General features: G+C 48.6%; 4 protein-coding genes across 4 annotated transcripts; 2 read left to right on the top strand and 2 right to left on the bottom strand.

Annotated features, from left to right (window-relative positions):
* Positions 1-554: 554 nt before the first annotated feature.
* Positions 555-5,614, bottom strand: LOC131291060 (arginine/serine-rich protein PNISR-like). Its single transcript, XM_058320249.1, has 7 exons — positions 4,615-5,614; positions 3,676-3,792; positions 3,497-3,602; positions 3,322-3,381; positions 3,102-3,250; positions 2,693-3,033; positions 555-1,467 (listed from the first exon to the last, which is right to left on the bottom strand). Exons 1-7 carry the CDS (start codon positions 5,488-5,490, stop codon positions 555-557), a joined length of 2,562 nt encoding a protein of 853 aa, XP_058176232.1. The 5' UTR covers positions 5,491-5,614.
* Positions 5,615-6,336: 722 nt separating this feature from the next.
* Positions 6,337-8,061, top strand: LOC131290775 (NADH-ubiquinone oxidoreductase 49 kDa subunit-like). Its single transcript, XM_058319950.1, has 2 exons — positions 6,337-6,463; positions 6,569-8,061. Exon 2 carries the CDS (start codon positions 6,612-6,614, stop codon positions 8,016-8,018), a length of 1,407 nt encoding a protein of 468 aa, XP_058175933.1. The 5' UTR covers positions 6,337-6,463; positions 6,569-6,611; the 3' UTR covers positions 8,019-8,061.
* A 431-nt stretch (positions 8,062-8,492) lies between these two features.
* Positions 8,493-9,035, top strand: LOC131291061 (uncharacterized protein C15orf61 homolog). Its single transcript, XM_058320250.1, has 2 exons — positions 8,493-8,639; positions 8,715-9,035. The coding sequence occupies exons 1-2, from the start codon at positions 8,493-8,495 to the stop codon at positions 9,033-9,035; spliced, it is 468 nt and encodes a 155-aa protein (XP_058176233.1).
* A 2,701-nt stretch (positions 9,036-11,736) lies between these two features.
* LOC131290430 (adenosylhomocysteinase-like 1) lies at positions 11,737-18,547 on the bottom strand. Its single transcript, XM_058319583.1, has 5 exons — positions 18,097-18,547; positions 16,866-17,185; positions 14,207-14,556; positions 12,619-13,190; positions 11,737-12,551 (listed from the first exon to the last, which is right to left on the bottom strand). Exons 1-5 carry the CDS (start codon positions 18,104-18,106, stop codon positions 12,424-12,426), a joined length of 1,380 nt encoding a protein of 459 aa, XP_058175566.1. The 5' UTR covers positions 18,107-18,547; the 3' UTR covers positions 11,737-12,423.
* Between the last annotated feature and the right edge of the window lie 554 nt (positions 18,548-19,101).

The raw sequence follows: 19,101 nt of genomic DNA on the forward strand, positions 1-19,101 counted from the left end.
AATCGGGGCAGATGATAGCACAACCCGGTATGATGGGGTCAGCGAAGTACAAAATCGTACAAATCTGTTGCCTCGATTGTGGTATACCTGCCTCACTTGTCCTGTTCTCTGACACGATTGTTTTATCACCCGCTAGACATTTCCTAACGCTTTCAAAACAAAAAAAACTCCTCATTTTTGTATGGGAAGAGGTTTCAGCGAAACAAAATTAGGAGCTCAAAACAGCAATTCTGCTCGATAAACAGCTCGAGTGCATTAAAAATCTCCTAATTTTGTTTCGGAAGGCCCCGGGCCATACAAAAACGAGGGTGTTTTTTTGTTCGCGCTGAGGAGAGCGTCTGACTGAGCGGGCATCTGCTGCGTTTGTGCTATCATCTGCTTGTTGTTGTCCTATCCAATGGTAAACCCTGGATGGTGACTGCAGCTCGAACCTAAAAACGGTAGATAACGGTTAACATCACCCACTTGCTGCCCGACGATGAAATGAAAAATAGGTTTCACAATGTGAGCAAAAGGGGCCTTCTTGGCGGAGGGGGGGGAGGAAGAGGGCACCGTTACTCCGGTCGGCGGGTGAACAGTTTGGAACCGGGCGCATCGCGACGCCGTTCGGTCGACCGCGAGCGTTCTTGGCTGACGCTGGACCGCGAACTCGAGGTCGAGCGGGAGCTGGAGTAGGAGCTTCGGGACCAGCTGCGTGAATGGTGGCGCCGACTGCGGTCGGACCGGTGGCGGTGGTGCCGTGCGCTGGAGGAATGGTCGGCCCGGTGCGACTTGGAGCGCGACCGCGATCGGGACGACCGGGAGCGGGTTGAGCGGGACACCGAGTGCGGGCTGCGCGTGTACGAGCGGGACGACTTCGAGCGCGACCGCTGCCGATGGTAGTAGTCCTGACGGTGGCGCTGCTCCCTTTCCGACCGCTCTCGATGCGCGTGCGACTTGCGCTGCTCGTGCTGGCGCGAACCGGATCGGCCACTGTCACTCCGGCGGCTTTCCTTCGGTTCGCTTTTATGCGCCGCCTTATCCTCACCGCCCAGGTGGTCGCCATCTTTCTTGGGCTCGCTCGCTTTCGCCAGCGACTGCAGCGACGCAAGGTAGCGGTTGGCATTTTTCTCCGCACTCCCGGAACCACCCCCCACCGCCAACCCGTGGGCACCTTCGACATCGGAAGCGGTTAGCACTGGTGGGGCTGGTGGCACCACACCACCACCGGCCGGATGATGCTGTCGCTGCTGTTGTGCCAGCCTTTGGTTCGCCTTCAGCAGCAGGACATCCGCCGGGTTGTGCGCAGCGCGCTTGGTCGCGTCCCCGGGCTGCCCTTTGCCGACGCTAGCGGACTGATCGGATGGATGCGAGCTGAGCGCGCCCAGCTTGTACGTCATGACCGGAGGCACGGGCGGTGGATTGAGGGGCAGCCGAGCCCGCGGCTCCTGCAGCTCGCTGAAGCGCGACACGCGTTTCTCAAGCCGCCTGCGCCCTCCTGCTGCAACGGAAACCAGAGATCCGGATAGTGGAACGGAAGCGGGGAGCATACAGAAGGAAGAAAAAGAAAACACACACACACACACAGAGACAGAGGGAAAAAGAAACAGAGAGAGAGAGAGAGAGAGAGAGAGAGAGAGAGAGAGAGAGAGAAAAAGAAAGAGAGAAAGAGAGAGAGAGAGAGAGAGAGAGAGAGAGAGAGAGAGAAATGGAAGACAGTACAAAAAGGAGAGAGAAATGGCAACAGTTTTACTCGAAACGTTGAGTGCACAATACTATTTGGTCAATCATGCATTCAGAAAAGTGCGCGTTCGCTTTGAAAGTATCAAAACTGCAACTTGCTTTCACAAATACTCCAAACCAGAGGCGGCACTAAAGGCCCACTAAAGGCAAGCAGCTATAAGTTCAGATTCACCACAGTTCACCTCAAATGTATTTTATTTTATGAAAACATGTTTTACGTGCCTATTTTAGCGTAAAATCTTCAATAATTATCGAAAAACTTATTGAAAATACACACTGTCCAACACGGTTTATGGGGACACCTGACAGAAGAACAATTATCCGGTCAATTTTAGAGTACCTAAAATAGATAACAATGAACTTTGCATGTCACATCTTCTTTGTCAATCGGTGTGCGAAGCATGTGCAAAACAAAATGGCTTGCATTTCGCAAATGGCGGTCACCAAGCGAAGTGAAAACAATTTCGCCCTCACAATGGAAGAACTAGTTTGCAATCGTTGCTCACGGTACATTCTTGCCAAAAAAATGTACTACATGTTAAACATTTTTAAAAACCCTCACAAAGTTACAAAGTTTCCAAACCAAACATTAAATCGTATATTCAGCAAGTCGTCTGCTTCGAAAAGCTGCCAACAGAAAGGGTTGTTTCTGTAATATTCCCCAATCTTATACTTTTACGCAAACAGAGGTTTCAAATTGGTACTTCTTCGAGCATAAATAAATGCTCGACCATGCCAAACGTGTATGGAAAGGCAGGAAGCCGCCAGTGATTTAGTTTCTCGCTTGTTCTGTACTCCGATGGACGACCAACGGAAATAGAATCGCATATAATACCGTAGAAAACCGAATCCTGCAATCGGGTCGATGGTAAACATCAAGTCGGCGACAAGCATTTGGTTTCGTGAGCGTAATAAACGAATGAATACGCGTATTGAGCAGGGAAGGAAGGGAAGACGGTGCGACAATCACTTACCGAACTGCTGGCTTGCATATAGTTTATCATTTACAGGCTGGGTCTCACCGTCTCTTGTGCTGCCGGACAGGCGGGCAGAACCACTTTTCGAACCGACGTCACCGTTCGAGCTCGCCGCCGACCGGCCACCGTAGCCAGCCAACTCGTCCCGACCGATGCCGGGCGCGCGATGTTCATCGTCTTGGTCGCCCGGCAGGTGCACCGTCGTATGCTGCATCCCGTCGGCCCCTTCTGAGTCTGCGGGCTTTTGCCGGGGGCTTAGCTGCACGCTGCTTATCCACTGCTCAACGTCGCGAGCCGTATGCACGAAATCACGATGCTTCCGGCGAATCGTTTCCTATCGGTTGCGATGCGTGCGGTTAGTTCGTCGTCGTCGTCGATCACCAACCAAACCACCCTTATTACCTCGAGCTTCTGCACTGCAGCCGAATCGGAAAGATCGTCATCCGTGGACTCGTCTCCTTGCGAATCGCCGCCACTGACTGCCTCTTTACCGGCGGATTCTTCCTCGTCGTCTTCGTCCTCGTCGTCGCTATCGCCATAGATACCGAGACCTTTAATCATACAGTAATAAGGTGTGAACAAAAAGGGGAGCTATTGCAACTATTCACCGCTAGCTACCCACCCAGCGCACCGGTGCAGGTTACCAACCCTGGTTTCACTTGCTTCGACTGCACTTGTTTGGCTTTAAGTGAGGTAAATTGGTAGCGCAGTCGATGATCCATCGGCCAAAATATTCAGAAGGTAAAGATAAATGAATACGTTTTTCAGAGGTAGGCGGACAAATAAACACAACTTACCCTTGCGCTTTTTCGATTTGTTGATCGTTGCCGTGACGCAAGCGACAATTAAATTTCCCGTCACTTTCGACAAAATGTCCGTCATCGTGGTTCGCACAAAGGTCGCCTGTGAGGAGACGATTGAACGATTTTGAAATTAGAGATTTTCATCAACATTCGTGGCATTCGATTTCACTGACCCATATTTCGTCGTCATCTTCTATACTATCGGTTACCAACGCTGGTTCTTCTGTATTATGGTTTAAAGTCTCATTTGGTGGATCCGTTCCATCTTCCTCTTCATGGCTGCGTAGTGCCTGTATGTGTGTGGATGCGAGAGAGCAAAGGTATAGATGTAATAATTATTTTATTTTAATTTTTATTTCGTTTACGATTATACAAAACGTAACTTAATATTAACTAAACGAGATAAAGAATTTGGAACAGGATCCGGGAACAGAATTGGGAGATGGAAACAGTTCCAGTTCGGTAGTGCATCAGAGCGGATGTTAGCAGTGCATAGTTTTCCTGAAAGGGTTAGCGGAAAACTAAGGTTACGGCACGACCGCGTGGTGACGCCGAGCTGGAGCTCAGGTCAGACAAATCCTAGCTGCCGCACATCTCGTGCCGTTTGAGACAATCAAGCGGACCACGAGTTCTTGTGTCCTGACAACGGAAGGAATCCCTCCCGTGGACGGCGGGTGGACATATGGCTATTATAGCCGGTCCTAAAGGACGAGCCCCTTCATAGGAGTTCGGACAGAGTTGGTACGCCTCTGATTACGTGTAAGGGAACAAATTGTTCGACTTAGCGTAGGAGGATATACCCCGACTCGCATACCGAAAGAAGAAGAAGAAGGGAGATGGAAAAGCTGTTATTACCACATTGAGGGATTGGGCGGTCGAGTGTCGTTTCTGGACAGTATATAATCCGAGCAAGTGACAGCACGAAGGATAAGGGAGTCGTTTATAAAAAGCTTGGCAAGCGAACAGGGTTAAACCACAAACTACTAGGAAAAGATTTGCGGGAAATGCAACACTGGGGGAGTAAGGACGTTATCACAGAGGTGAAGAATGTTAGCGTTACTAAAACCACGAACCCTGAAGCGCCACGTGCAGGCGCTCCTGGCAGCACTTACCGAGGACGTTTCTGGCTTGGTGGGACTCCAGTCGGCAAGGGCTTCATCTTCCGCGGACCGTTGTCGCCGCTGTTCCTCTTCCCACATCCTCCGTTCTTGCTCGCGCTCGAGCTGTCGCTGTTTTTCACGTTCCATCTTCTCTAGCCCCTCGCGGATCCACGCGGGCAGCAGCTTACGTTTGGCCTCGTTCATCGTAACCGACTCGCCGCCGCCGTAATCCTTTCCGCCGTTCAGCACCGGTGGACCGGGTTCGCCCGTACCGACACTTTCCGCCATTAACTTTACATCGCGGTCTATCCTTCGCTGGTAAGGAGGTTGTTTTGATTCCGTACTGCTGCCATCACGCTGATTGACCGGTGCAAACGTCGAGCCTGTTATCGGTGCGGATTGATGGCCGGCAAGGTTCATATGATACAACTGGTTCATCTTGGCCTGCCAGCTCGCGACGGCTGCCGTCGCCGTCGGGTCGACGATGGTGTGCCCGGGCGGCGCAGCCACCGGCAACATCAGCGATGAGCCCGCCCCCAGATTATCATCCTCCTTCTCCACCTCCATCGGCGCTTCGCCCTGCTCGTCGAACGCCGTGCCGTCGCCTTGCCCGCAATCAGACACACCAAGGTCGGCAGTGTCGTGAAAGCTTGGTGGCGGTGGCGGTGTTGGCACGAAATCGTTGACTGGCTGCGACCACTCGCGCATCCGTATCCACTGCTGGGCCAGCAGGCCCCAGTCAACCTGATCCTTGTTCATGTTTTGATAGCCCGGCATCACATTGCTCGACGCTAGCACCTGCAGCATCTGGGCGGAGGAATCCGCGCCACCGTACAACGCTCCCGAGCCGGAAGCTCCCAGCGAGTTCGGCCCCGCGTTAGTATTCATCTTCCTTGTACGCCTTAACGCGATCCGGAGAGTCTTGAATCGCAACAAACACACATTTTAATTCACCACCCAACTCTTTTCCCAACCATCACCGTGCAACAACGCTACCTTCTTCTGGCTGGAAACTTTACTGATTCGGAAAATGCTTCATTTTGCAAGCGCGAAGGGTTCGGAGGGGCAAGCAGCTTGTATTGATACTCGAACTGTGCCGTGCTCGCGAAAGTTTTTATTAAAACAGCCAGCTCCGACTGTCACGTTCCAAAGCGGCCAGCGTTTGACATTAGCGAAAAGACGGGCCACTAGCAACATAAATGTTTCTTTTTCTTTACTTCTGTGCGCCAGATGCGGCACCACTTGGTTCCCGAGGCGGGTTTAAGGCCCGGGGATTGGAGCGTGCCGCTGTATACACAATTTATATACGACGCTCAAGGTGGCTAGAACAACAAACTGTAGCAACCGTGATCAAGCTACAAAAACAATGATGGGAGGAAATTTACCCTCCGGGAGGCTTGAAAGGAATGCATCCGTATCCTAGAATCTAGCAAATAATTTTGCTCATTCTCGCCTATCGAAAGCAATGGATAAACAAAAGGAAAATGAATGTTTCTTTCGATTGGCACCCGCTTGACTTTCCGCTGCAGTGTAGACCCCTCTGACCAGCTGGTTGTCAGACCGGTTTCGATTGCATTCGATTATGCCGTATCGCGCAATACCGTAGCCAATCGCAAGGGTAAGTTTGCTAAATGGTTGCTCGTAGTCAAAACGTAAGCGAATCGGTCGTTACATTACATTTCACCGTGTTGTGGTAGTTTCGGTGCTCGGTCACGTTTGACAGTTCGTAGTGCACCCAGTTCCGCCAGCCGCGCGCAACCCGCCGACGACGTAGACGACGGCCACAGGCAATCTGTCAAGAGTGTGAAAAGTGCGAAAACAGACACACAGTTAAAAACATATCGGTTCTCTGCGGTGCAAGGTGCGGTAGATGGACAAACAATAGCAACCCCCGGGGACCCCGCGGGGGCCGTTTCTTAGAGGGCATACCCGTTTGAGCACTTTTTTCCTGTTATCTGTTTCACAGCCCACAGTGTCCACTAGTGCAGCGAGCAGCAGTAGCAGGCGGGATGGCATTTACGGTGCTCAACACGGTGGCGAAGCGGGCCGCCGCGAATGTTTATGTAACCAACGGGCTGCTGAAAAATATCGCCGCTTTATATAATGTGCAGCCGGCGCGCGGTGCCGGGAAGTGGTTCCCGGACGAGCAGTTTATCGACCAGTTCAAGGGCCCGGTCATGTACCCGGACGAGGTGACCTCGCGCTGGAAGCTGCCGCCGTGGAACAGCAAGATCGCACCGGTGGAGAAGACGGTGCGCAACCTGAGCCTCAACTTTGGCCCGCAACATCCGGCGGCGCACGGTGTGCTGCGGCTGGTGCTCGAGCTGGACGGTGAGACGGTGATGCGAGCCGATCCGCACATCGGCCTGCTGCACCGCGGCACCGAGAAGCTGATCGAGTACAAAACGTACACCCAGGCGCTGCCGTACTTCGACCGGCTCGACTACGTGTCGATGATGTGCAACGAGCAGTGCTACTCGCTGGCGGTTGAAAAGCTGCTCAACATCGACGTGCCGCTGCGTGCCAAGTACATCCGCGTGCTGTTCGGCGAGATCACCCGCATCCTCAACCACATCATGGCCGTGGGCACGCACGCGCTCGACGTGGGCGCCCTAACGCCGTTCTTCTGGCTGTTCGAGGAGCGCGAGAAGATGATGGAGTTCTACGAGCGCGTGTCCGGCGCCCGCATGCACGCCGCCTACATCCGCCCGGGCGGTGTGTCGCAGGATCTGCCGCTCGGTCTGCTCGACGACATCTACGAGTTCGCGTCCAAGTTCGGCGAGCGGCTGGACGAGGTCGAGGACGTGCTGACTACCAACCGCATCTGGGTGCAGCGCACGGTCGACATCGGCATCGTGTCGGCCGAGGACGCGCTCAACTACGGCTTCAGCGGCGTAATGCTGCGCGGTTCCGGCATCAAGTGGGATCTGCGCAAGTCGCAGCCGTACGACGCGTACGACCGCGTCGAGTTCGACGTGCCGATCGGCACCAAGGGTGACTGCTACGACCGCTACCTGTGCCGCATCGAGGAAATGCGCCAGTCGCTGCGCATCATCGACCAGTGCCTCAACCAGATGCCGGCCGGCGAGATCAAGACGGACGACGCGAAGCTGACGCCGCCGTCGCGCGCCGAGATGAAGAACTCGATGGAGGCGCTCATTCACCACTTCAAGCTGTTCACCCAGGGCTACCAGGTGCCGCCCGGCGCCACCTACACCGCCGTCGAGGCACCGAAGGGCGAGTTCGGCATCTACCTGGTGTCAGATGGCTCGAGCCGCCCGTACCGATGCAAGATCAAGGCACCCGGTTTCGCCCATCTGGCCGCGCTCGACAAGATCGGCCGCCACCACATGCTCGCCGACGTGGTCGCCATCATCGGCACGCTGGACGTCGTGTTCGGTGAGATCGATCGCTAGAGATCCACAGGGGGGACCTTCCACACTTGGTTTTCCTGAAGCAAAACTACACACACACACACCGTAGCGTGCAGCGAAATCCCTTCCGCAAGGGCCGTGCATTGGCCCTGGCCGGGTGATAAATTCAGCAGTCGTCAACTCAGCCGTGTTAAACATTAGCTTTACGATTTTTTCTTTGTCCTTCTTTACGAAAACGAAAACTATTAACAAAGCCGTTAAAGCTATTTAACGAGTAATTTAATAAACGAGAATAAATCAACACTGAATCGAACGTGTGATAGTGATGTGTTGTAAATGTCTTTAGAGGATTTTAGCGATAAGCGAAAATATCCGCACCCTGTTTTATATAATTGATATATTTTCCTAGTCAACATGAAGGATATTGAAGATAAGATTTTGCTTTGAAATGTGTAATATTTCAGAGGAATAAAAGAACGCAATCCGGACCGGCCACACAACACTTTCCCAACTTCGATGGTGTTTCTGGTGCGGCATGCGCTGCAAAAGGTCGCCACAAGCAGCAGCACTACGATAAAAGGTGGGAAACCAAAAGTGTCCGAGGTGCTCACGGCGTACTTGAAGCAATGCAACGAGCCACCGTGGACGTCCTACTTCATTAAGGTAAGCCGGTGCGATGTCCAACTGAAATCTCCCCCAATGATTTACTCTCTGATTGTGATCGCATTTTCGCTGCAGCAACGCGATGTTGACAACGATCAGTTCGGTTGGTCGCACTTCAACTGGACGCTCGACACCGGCACCAACTACCACATCCTGCGAACCGGGTGCTACCCGTACATGAAGTACCACTGCACCCGCCGGCCCTGGCAGAACCTCACGCTGGAGGATCGGTTCTTCCGCTGCATCAAGGTGGCCAACCTCGGGCTGCCGCAGCTGTTCTACGGGCTTGCCGCCGTCTTTCTCATCCGGCACGTCGAGTACGTCGAAATGGGTGCAGGCCGCAGTCCCGTCGCGATCTACTTCCTCTACGAGGAGCACAAGGGTTCGCTGTACTGAGCGCTCGTAGCGCTTTTGTGATTGGGTTAAATAAATTCTATTCTAGCAGATTCCGATTCTTGGATAACACAAATAAACTTTTCATTATAAATTAAATTTTTAGAAACCATTCAAAATTTATGAAGATGAAAAGAGTAAAATAGTCCGGTGCTGGACACGGGACGACTAAAACATTTGTTAACCAAACTGAGAAATGTTAAAACATGTTAACCAAACTGAGAAATGGTTAAAACACTTTCAAGATAATATAAATTCAAAGCTTGCTAAAACAGATTTGGCATGGGACAGTTTTTTGTACAAATGGTACTAAAAAGGAACTATCCTATATTCATGTATATATGGTATTAAAAGGAACTATTCTAGATGAACAAGAATTTAGAAGAATGTCCTTTCTTGTCCAGGTTTCCTATCCAATTTTATTAGGTGTCCAACAAAAACCCTTTGGTGGAAAACAGGCCTGAGTGAAAAATTATATTTAACTGTTATTTAAAGGATCTAATTTGAAATGTAAATGTTCAACACATCCTCTTTTACCTGCATACTGTTAACATATTACCAATTTACAGGTTCTTGACGAATGACTGGACGAAGCAACAGACTGATGCTATTAATTGCTAAATTAAGCGGATAAACATGTTGGCTAGGGACCATTGAATTTAAAAATTATATCTTTATGTTGTGAAACACTGCATTACTATTTTACATGGTTTAAAAAACACACACATTTTCGGCAACTGTATGTTAAGTCGTTACAAGAATGAAAATTGGGTCCATTTCGGTTAACTCCCGAATTGTACCACGAGACATTAACGAAAAAACAAAACGATAAAAAGCTAATTTGTGTGTTGAAAGAATTGGCAGATGGTAACGTTAGAACCCGACACAACGCTTCGTATGATTTACAGCATGCTGAATAGATGTAATGCAATTTAATGTAATTTTAAAATATATGTTTGAAGTGTGCCAGTTCTTTTTTGTTTTTGTTCGTTACTCCGATGAGCGTAAATACATTCCCTTTATTCATTCATTTTACATGGTTTCTTTAGTTTTTATTTTCATTTATGTTTTGCTCCTTTTCATTAATAAGGGTGGTGTGTGTGTTTGAGTCCTACGTAGGATGGATCAGACTATTAGCAGTTTGGGGCACTAAAAAGAGTTGCATTCTATATGACCCTTCTTCTGCTAATGAGAGAACATACTTATAACGTGCACGTGTTTCTAACCAAGTGAAAAGAGTAACAAACGGTACGACGGACCGATTACCGAACGTTTCTACGGTAAACGCACGCCGATGGAGCATACATTCCCACAGCCACCGGTCACAATTTATGTTCTCTATCTCTCTTTCTCTCTGCGGAATGCCGTGTACAACGTGCTCTTGTGGTTTAACACAACAATCAACCGGGCTGAACCGAAACACAACCTGTCGCTTGGATTAGCTAATTGACAGTGAAAAGAAGCCGGACCCAACCTGGGGACCGGTTGCACAGAATATAGTAACCAACGTAGAGAAGAGATTGCACACCTTCGCGAACATGCACTTTTGTAGAGGAAATAGCAAACAAAACATTCAAACAAAGCGGAACCATGCTAATTCTGTCCAGGTTTTCGATCTTTTAAAACGACGCGTCTAATACCTACGTTTCACTAGCTCTCTGTATCCCTCTCTCTCTCTCTATCTCTCGCTCCGACAACTTTTTATTAACAATAATTTTTCAACAGTTCGCACCTATTTGTTGGCAAATAGTATAGCGTGGAAGCGGCGGAAGAAATTCGTTTCATTGTTCCTTTTTTTTTAATTTTGCCTGATTACTTCTTTTTTATACAACTACTAGAGCAAACGCATATGCTCGATCGATGTGGCCGCTGGCTAACACTGTGCCCTTTAGGTTAATGTTGTTCTGCATTCGGGAAAGAGTTGTGTACTCAGCACATTTACTTTCATCGCCCCTGTTAGCTGTTTCTCGGACTTTTTCTTCAACAACTTTGCTGCACGTGTGAATTTGATTTTTTTTATACAGTATTTTTCTTAGCTTCGTTTCTTACACTGCACTCTATTCTACAATCCCTACTTGCTAGAATATATTTTGTTTGTTCTCTCGTGGAAATGTGTTCCGTTTCCGTTCTGATTTTATTCAGTAGTGTGTATATATATATTTATAGATTGGTATAAGTGGTAGTCAATAAGTAAATCCATTTGCTCGTGCCATTCCGCTTGCAAGCTTGGCGCACTCGTTCCGTTCCGGTGCCCCCCCCTCCCCATCTCACATTTCAACGACTTTACCCATCACTCGCTAAAAGCACAAGACTGCAGGTTAAAAAAAATCTTGTGATCTTTGCACTTTTTCCTCCCTGGTTATACCTTTCTTTCTCATAGCATTTAACTCCATTGTCCGCTGTCTCGCCTGGCTAGTGGTGCAGTAGTCAAATTAATGTCTATAAATTCGCTTTCTCACAAGGGATCGTACGTTATTCGGTGTGTGCTGCTTCTAACGCCTAAGGGACAGCAGTGAGCAGCCATTTTTGCTATTCAACGAAATTCGGTTTCAGTCCGAACGTAAGACAATTTTGAACAAGGAAAACATGCAATACTTCGAACGTTCTAGACTGCTGTTAATTAGGCAAACAATAAGGAAGTTGATCGTTAATTTAATATTTTCTAATTGAAGGAGAAGGTAAAAGGTTCGCTTCAGGCATGAAACATGTGTGTTGTGTTCATCTGGCTTTCCATTTTCTTTATCAGAAATGTATAACAACTAATGTTTTCTTGTGTACTATTCGCTGCTATTAATATGTCTCTTCCTTCCGACCGCCCACAAGCTAGTTTAATCCGACCGATCCCCGTATATGTGATGGTTTTTATTTTCCAAAACCCTTGCATTGGCTCCTTCATCGAGATCTAGCGGCGATTTAGATAACAATTAGATGCGCTCACAGCAAGCGCTACCTTCCCTTAGGTCATATGTTTAATTCAATCATTCAGGCAAAAGTTTTTGTCATCCATCAATTACATGGTCCGTCTGTATTATAACCGTTTGGATACTGAAAGGAAGGGAAAGCTAACAACAATAAAAGCTGGGTCTGGTTTTGGTTGTTTAGTTAACATACTGTGTGACAAATTCATAAAAATAGTTCAAGGGGTTAGTGTAATCCATAGGCCGGATTTAATACAAGCTAGAGTTTGAACCAATGCAGCAAGGATTTTGGAACCTGTTGGAAAAATGGGGTGGCTCCCATTCCTCTCTCCCTCTTGCTGCTAACTCGTAAGGACACCGACAGTCGTGACTGGGCAGGATGCCGGTAACGGGACACACCGACCACTATGACGAACCAGACGGCGGGTCGGAGCAACTGGCCGAGGCCCCAGAAGAGACGCTCTGCTGCTATACTAATACCTGTAGTAGTTGGGCTTGAATGGGCCGGCCTTGTTGAGGCCCATATATCGCGCCTGTTCGTCGGTCAATTCCGTCAGATGCGCATCGAGCGTCGGCAGGTGCAGGCTCGCCACGTACTCGTCTGTAAGTGGATAACGTTAGTTTCTGCGTTTTCTTGGCATTTTTCATTCATAAAAAGAGTGCCTTACCCATCTTCTTTGGCAGCAGATAGACGTCCGCCTTGTAGCGGCCGGGCGGCGCGTTGAACAGCTCGATTAGTGCGAGCGCCTGCGTGGTGGCCGATATGGAGGCCACGAACGAGGAAATGCTCGAGCAGGACAGATTCACCAGGCGCCCCTCGGCCAGCAGGATGATGCGCTTCCCGTCCGGTCCCGGCCAGATGATGTGGTCCACCTGCGAGCGCATCTTCTCCCACTGCAGCTCGGACGTGCGCAGACTGTTCACGTCGATCTCGGTGTTCGAGTGGCCCATGTTGCACACGATGCAGCCGTTCTTCATCTTGTCCATGTGCTCGCGCGTGACCACGTTCTTGTTGCCGGTGCAGGTGATCACCACGTCCACCGTGCGTATCACCTCGTTGAGCTTCACCACGCGGAACCCGTCCATGCAGGCCTGCAGCGCGCAGATCGGATCGATCTCGGTGACGTACACTATACAGCCGAGTCCCTTGAGGGCCTGGGCGCAACCCTTGCCAACCTCGCCGTAGCCGCATAGCACGACCTGCTTGCCGCCGATCATAATATCCGTGGCGCGCTTCAGACTGCAAATAGTATAGTAAAAGACAAGAATATGTCACACTTTGCTCTCCGCAAACAATATTGAGCAAGATTTAGTAAAAAATGGCTTGAAGAAAATGTCCATGTACTATGAAAAAGTCAAACGATCCGATAGTCATATTGTAGTGTTATCAAAAGAAAGATAACAGTCTTAAAACTGCCTTTCTATGAAGCATTATCCATTACCTAAAGTCGGAAAATATTTCGTGAAATAAACAAGTCTGGAGCTTATTTTCAAGCCAATTTTATGTCAAAAGATGCACAACTGTACGATGTGTTGAAATAATTAAACAACCACAACGAGAAGATAAACAGCCAGTATTCTTTAAGACAAGTGTACAATACTTTGATCATACAATAAACAAGAAATGAATTAAACAAAAATGAAAAACGAATGTTATCCCGTACCACCCTTAGTCCAATGGTTAAGCAGAAAAGGGGTAACAACAGTCAAAGAAGTCTTGTACAAATTCCTTTTAGCTGAAAAATGCAAACCGTTATCGTTGAGTCCAAATTCCTTATGAACGAACCGCGAAAACATAAAACTTGTTCATAGTTATTTTAACTTAACTATTCTGCCAGTTAGTCTATGTGTTATCAGTAAATGATAGATGTGAGCAGCTAGAATAACTATTTGAGAATAAAGAATCAGTCACGTCAAATCAATCAAAAGAGAAAGATGGATTAGAATTAAATATAAATAGAATCTGAAGGAAGCATAACCATACAAATTCTCAAAGTGCTTTTTCATACGGTGAGTAGTTTTGCCAAGTTCAATCGTGTCGAAAAAATTTGAAATTGTGCTTCGTATTAGAATCTAACTCAAAGCTAAAATGACAATTAACTGATATAAAGCTACCATATTTCTCCGTGCATAAGATGCATCTTTCTATCGTAATTAGATCGTCACTATTTTCCAAACGATAGAACTTATCATTCGATTTGTTTTTTTCCGGGCTCCGGGCAAACATACACGAAGGGACGCGTGCGCTTCTCTCACCTGTCAATGACAGATTCCTTGCAGCTGTAGAGACTATCGAACTTGGTCTTAGTGATCGCATCCTTCACGTTCATGGCCGGCACGGTCAGCTTGCTCGTCTTCGACAGCTGGTAGAGTCGGTGCACACCCGTGACGCTCTCGTCCACGATTCCCTTAATCATCTTGAACATGACCGGGTACTTCTTCAGCATCAAGTGCGTGGCATCGCCGCCATCGTCCAGGATCATGTTCGGCTGCCAGTTTTCGGCGTGCACACACTTGTCGATGCACCACCAGAAGTCTTCCTCGATTTCTCCGCGCCAGGCGAAGATCGGGACGCCACTTTCCGCCAGCGCGGCCGCTACCTCGTTCTGCGGACGGGAGAAAGACGAAAGATGTAAGGCACAAGGTAATTGATTGCTTGCGATACAGTGACATCGGAAAAAAAAACAAAATTACGACATTAATCGCGCATTGATTGATCTGCCGCCAGCAACTGCCCCAAAACGTTAAACTCGTCTGCGCGTGAAAAGATAGCACCTGATAATGTCATCACACTGTGACGGTTAGCATCACAGACAATCTATTGCGAACATCAAAGCTTTACATCTGCGAATCAGACGTCCATTAGCAAACCGAAGACCAGGCTCCAGTGGGGATTAGTGTGCACCACCACCAAACGCAAACAAAACAAACTTAGCTAACGAGGATGCAACGAATCCGGCCCTAGACATGGATTGCTTTGGCGGAGTGTGCCTTCGGTAAAGACCTCTTCAAACACACGAGTGCCACCTGTGCGATTTAAATCCGAGCGTTGATAATAATGACACATTTATCAACTGTCCACCTCGCTCCCGATTTGTGCCGCAAGAATGGATGTGGGTGCTTCAAGATTGTATGCCTGTTGTCCTTTCTACTAGACATTGTTTACTAAAACCTACGGTGACGAAAGCTTCACGGGCGGAACCCCGGGGAACAAGTAGGTAGGCTGAGCTTATCCATCACTGAAAACTGTGTCTTTGTAATGTCTTTGTTTCATGTTTGAAATACCCTAAAATTAACAAAAAAAATTAAGGTTAAATTAAAATAAATTCAATTAAACATACAACAGTAGAATTAAATTCAGTTTTGACCGTTACACCATTTTCGTTTTAAATATTTCAAGAAAATTATATCAGATCAATCGACAGTCAACATGACCAGGACCAAATGCTTTTTAACGCTCTTTTACAAATGCTATAACTTCGTAAAGGGTTACAAAGTACAAAGTACATTCTACTAATTGTATTCTAGTGTTAGTGTTCGCTTACACCTGCTTATTCAACCGATTCGTCATTAATATGCGAACGAAAAATAATTCTATAGTCATAGTTCAAATCGACACTGCTAGTGTTTTTGTTCAATAATGGGGCATTTTTGCAATATACGACAAACTCATTTGTTTCACTGCTGCGTGTTGATGTTGATGAGTTGAATGGTCCGCTTCCCGGCCTGATTAAAACGGGTTTGCCCAGGTGTTTGCGAACTGTCAAAGCGATTGGCGGTTTAGGCAGCATTGGCTCAACGCACCAGGTGAGGGTGGAACATGCCATCTACATTATTTGCAGTTGCCTGCGTTCAACAACCAACCGCTGTGAATGCATCCGACAGCTTGGACAGCTAGCAGGCAAGCAAATGGGTCAACCAGCGTATGGACGGCCAAGTGCAAGACGTCATTAGGAGCAGAGGGATGCGCCAGCACGGAGACAAGCGCCATAATTGAGTGGCAATTGAGTAATAAAATCAACGTTTTGTAAAATGTGGCGACGACGACGGCGACGGCGCGGGGACGAACGGCGACAGCAATTCATTATCTTTCCGTCCCCCAACGATGAGTTCTGTTGCCTGTGCCCGTGCTCCACCCGCTCCCAACGTGACCCACACACAAAAACCACACGTATGGGCAAGCACGCGTGCAACCGAGAGAAGGACCGAATGGGGGGAAAAAAGCACTCTCCGAGGGCAGGGCTTCAGTTCACCGGCAGGCCTATCTGTTTGCTTCATCTTTATCACGACGATGTCGTAAATTGCCCGACGAAAACAAGAAAACAAGAAGGTGTAAGAAAGCAGCCCCCCCTCCACACCTCGCCGATATATGTCGGTTCAACAGTTTTGAGTGGTTGACTTGTGATAAAACTGGGCACCGGCAGCACCAAAACGCCTCCGCAAGACGTCATCAATGTGGCACCGCTACGTACCTCCGCTATTTCCCACAGGTATTAGGGTTGCCATACGGGGCCACCGTGTGCGTCTCGTGATAATGTTTCCGAATGGGGTGTTTTACCATGAAACACTAGAATGTTTTTTTATCGTGATGAGTGGTTTTTTTTTTGGGACAGAACGCAGAAACCTTCCTTCCAACCCTCTGTTTGACCACACAAATCCAATGACTTCTGGTCGGTTTGGTAAGAGTTATTCCACTGGGCAGGCTGGAAATAACAAATTAATTGCCCCTCATCGTCTTCGATCAATCTAGTGCAGGCCGTTTTATTAGTTGCCTCGGTGCTGGCGTCATTTTGCGAACGATTCCTCAAGGCACGATGCGCGATGTGTGTTAAAACATCGATAAGCGGAAAGCAGAAAAAATAAACCCCAATCGAGTGTGTGGCGATTTTTTGGTAGTTGATGCACACTAACTAACCTGGGTCGAGTAGATGTTGCAGGCGGCCCATCTGACGTTCGCGCCCAGGCAGATGAGCGTCTCGATCAGCACCGCCGTCTGGGCGTTGACGTGCGTGCAGCCGACGATGTTCGCGCCCTTCAGCGGCTTGTCCTCGAGGGCCTGCTTGCGCAGCGCCATGATGCCCGGCATCTCCTGCTCGGCGATCTCGATCTCGTGCCGCCCGAACGAGTGCTGCTTGATGTTGCGCACGCAAAAGTCCGTGTAGCCCTTCGAGTTCTGCATGGTGCGGTCGCGCGGCGACACATCGTCCTCCTCCGAGCTGCTCTCGGTGTACGAACCTGCTCGTCGATCGTGGAGAAAAGGATAACAATACAGAACCAGTGAGCAAGTGAACCATATTCCGAGTAAGAATTAAATTGTCACCGTTGAAAGGAACAAATGAAAAATGATCAAATTCCTACTCAACATCTTCCTTCACGGTTCGGGCACAAGAAGAGGTTTCACACTTTTTGAAGAGGTTGCAAACATTTGAAAGTTCAAAAAAAAACCAAAAACCTACCATTATCCGATTTGATTAGCTTAATTTAGAATAGTTGTGCTCAATAACAAATATTGGTTCGATAATTATTTACTCGAATTATTATAATTCAAATTAGTTAAATTGAATTATTTAAAAAAAAAAACATCAATTAGCGTAAAGCATACCAAGGTTAAAAATATTATGCTCTAACATTTAATTTAAACTAACTGATAATAATTACATTAGCACTTCGTTAGCAGCATACTCCATTTTTTAACGAAAATGGTCTTGTGTCTATTACTCTGGAAAGGTGAAATAGATGTATTCTTATAGTAAACTATCAGCGATCTAGGGACCATGTAGTGCCAATATAGCACGGTTTTTTGGTAAGTTTACAATTGACAAACGAAAAATAAAACTTTACGGGGGATGAACAAATTACAAGCTGTTGGTTTGGGAAGTTTAGTCAAGCACGAAAGATGTATTTATGTAGTAAACTTTCAAGGGTTTGAGCACGGAGTTTTCTGTTCGTTCTAGTGCGAGTGACTTCGATCTGTTACACGCGGTGCCTGTGCCTATTTAACCACCCTCTTCCTGCATCACACCACTTGCACCACTTCACCAGAGTTGGTTGTTTTTAAGTTTGATTGAAGTCCCGGAGTCCACTAGCGTGCTGAAATATGGAATCAAATCTTGCGAACACGATCGAGGGGGGAGGGGACCACTTACTCATGCTCATCCTGCCGGTTGGTGTTCGGTTCTAGGCCGGTCGTATGCTAACCCTTCCGCTGGCGACGTTTCGCGCGACTGATGCGCCGAGTGAGCTCGCCGTCCGTCGAGAGGGACACACGCTGCTGCGTGTTGAGGGGTCCGCCCGCGACGACACTATATAGCAAATCGGGCTCGCACGTTCGTGCTGTATTGTCGTGCACGGCGACACTTGTTGCTGTATTAGCTGGCAGAGTGACGAACCGCGTCCAAGGCTGGAACTAGATATAGGCCTCGTGTGCTCAGCACTGACAGCGTTCCACCGGGGGGAAAACCAACTGTTGATCGCGATAAGCGATGGAGGTTCGCCTCAAGCACAACCCCTGGACAGGCACAAAACACGACACACACGCGCGCGCGCAAACGTTCGATGCAGCCGCGCCACCTGGGAATGCTGGAAAACCGGCCTGCGTCGAGGTTGATAAAAAGGTTGATTGAAAAACGTCTGCCCGGTCTGCTTCAACGCGCTGCACACAATGCAACCTCCTGCTGCAAAAGGTGGTGATCGCGCCCCGAGTGCACGATATGATGTGCTGAAGACACGAGCGAGCGCTCGAAGGGGTGAGCGATAGATAGCTAATGCCGCACTTCCACACCGTCGTTCCACAACCGACCGTCCGCCCAACCGTCCGCGTTCGCTGACCGCCCAAACGACACTGCTAATCGATGCTACGAATCACGATAGCATAAATATATATTTATATGAACGGCTCCGCCCTTCCTGTCTTCCTTCGCGCGCCTTCGTCTGGTGCCGGTGGATCCGGTGGATGTTCTCCGCGCGCGCACACACACACACGGCAGCTTGGTTGGCAGCTCGGTGCTGGCGTATCATCAACGGCTCCAGAGATTAGGTCTCTCTATCTGCTCGCCTTTCCGCTGGAGATCGGTTCTCGTGGCTCGTCGACGTTCTGTGCCACACCCTGCCTCTTCCCTCCTCCCGCACCGCGGTGGTGTTGCAAAAGATGC

Source organism: Anopheles ziemanni, chromosome X, assembly GCF_943734765.1.
Source record: "Anopheles ziemanni chromosome X, idAnoZiCoDA_A2_x.2, whole genome shotgun sequence".
In the NCBI taxonomy this organism is placed as follows: Eukaryota; Metazoa; Arthropoda; class Insecta; order Diptera; family Culicidae; genus Anopheles; species Anopheles ziemanni.

Excerpts from the sequence above, each read along its gene's own strand:
- LOC131290775 (XM_058319950.1), top strand. The coding sequence starts at position 6,612 with ATGGCATTTACGGTGCTCAACACGGTGGCGAAGCGGGCCGCCGCGAAT.
- LOC131290430 (XM_058319583.1), bottom strand. Across the intron at positions 14,557-16,865 it reads GCAACATCTACTCGACCCAG|AACGAGGTAGCGGCCGCGCT; the intron begins GTTAGTTAGTGT and ends TCCCGTCCGCAG. Across the intron at positions 13,191-14,206 it reads AAGGAATCTGTCATTGACAG|TCTGAAGCGCGCCACGGATA; the intron begins GTGAGAGAAGCG and ends TACTATTTGCAG.
- LOC131291060 (XM_058320249.1), bottom strand. The coding sequence starts at position 5,490 with ATGAATACTAACGCGGGGCCGAACTCGCTGGGAGCTTCCGGCTCGGGA. Across the intron at positions 3,793-4,614 it reads CCAAGCCAGAAACGTCCTCG|GCACTACGCAGCCATGAAGA; the intron begins GTAAGTGCTGCC and ends ACACACATACAG. Across the intron at positions 3,034-3,101 it reads CTGCAGTGCAGAAGCTCGAG|GAAACGATTCGCCGGAAGCA; the intron begins GTAATAAGGGTG and ends CGCAACCGATAG.
- LOC131291061 (XM_058320250.1), top strand. The coding sequence starts at position 8,493 with ATGGTGTTTCTGGTGCGGCATGCGCTGCAAAAGGTCGCCACAAGCAGC. Across the intron at positions 8,640-8,714 it reads GGACGTCCTACTTCATTAAG|CAACGCGATGTTGACAACGA; the intron begins GTAAGCCGGTGC and ends TTTTCGCTGCAG.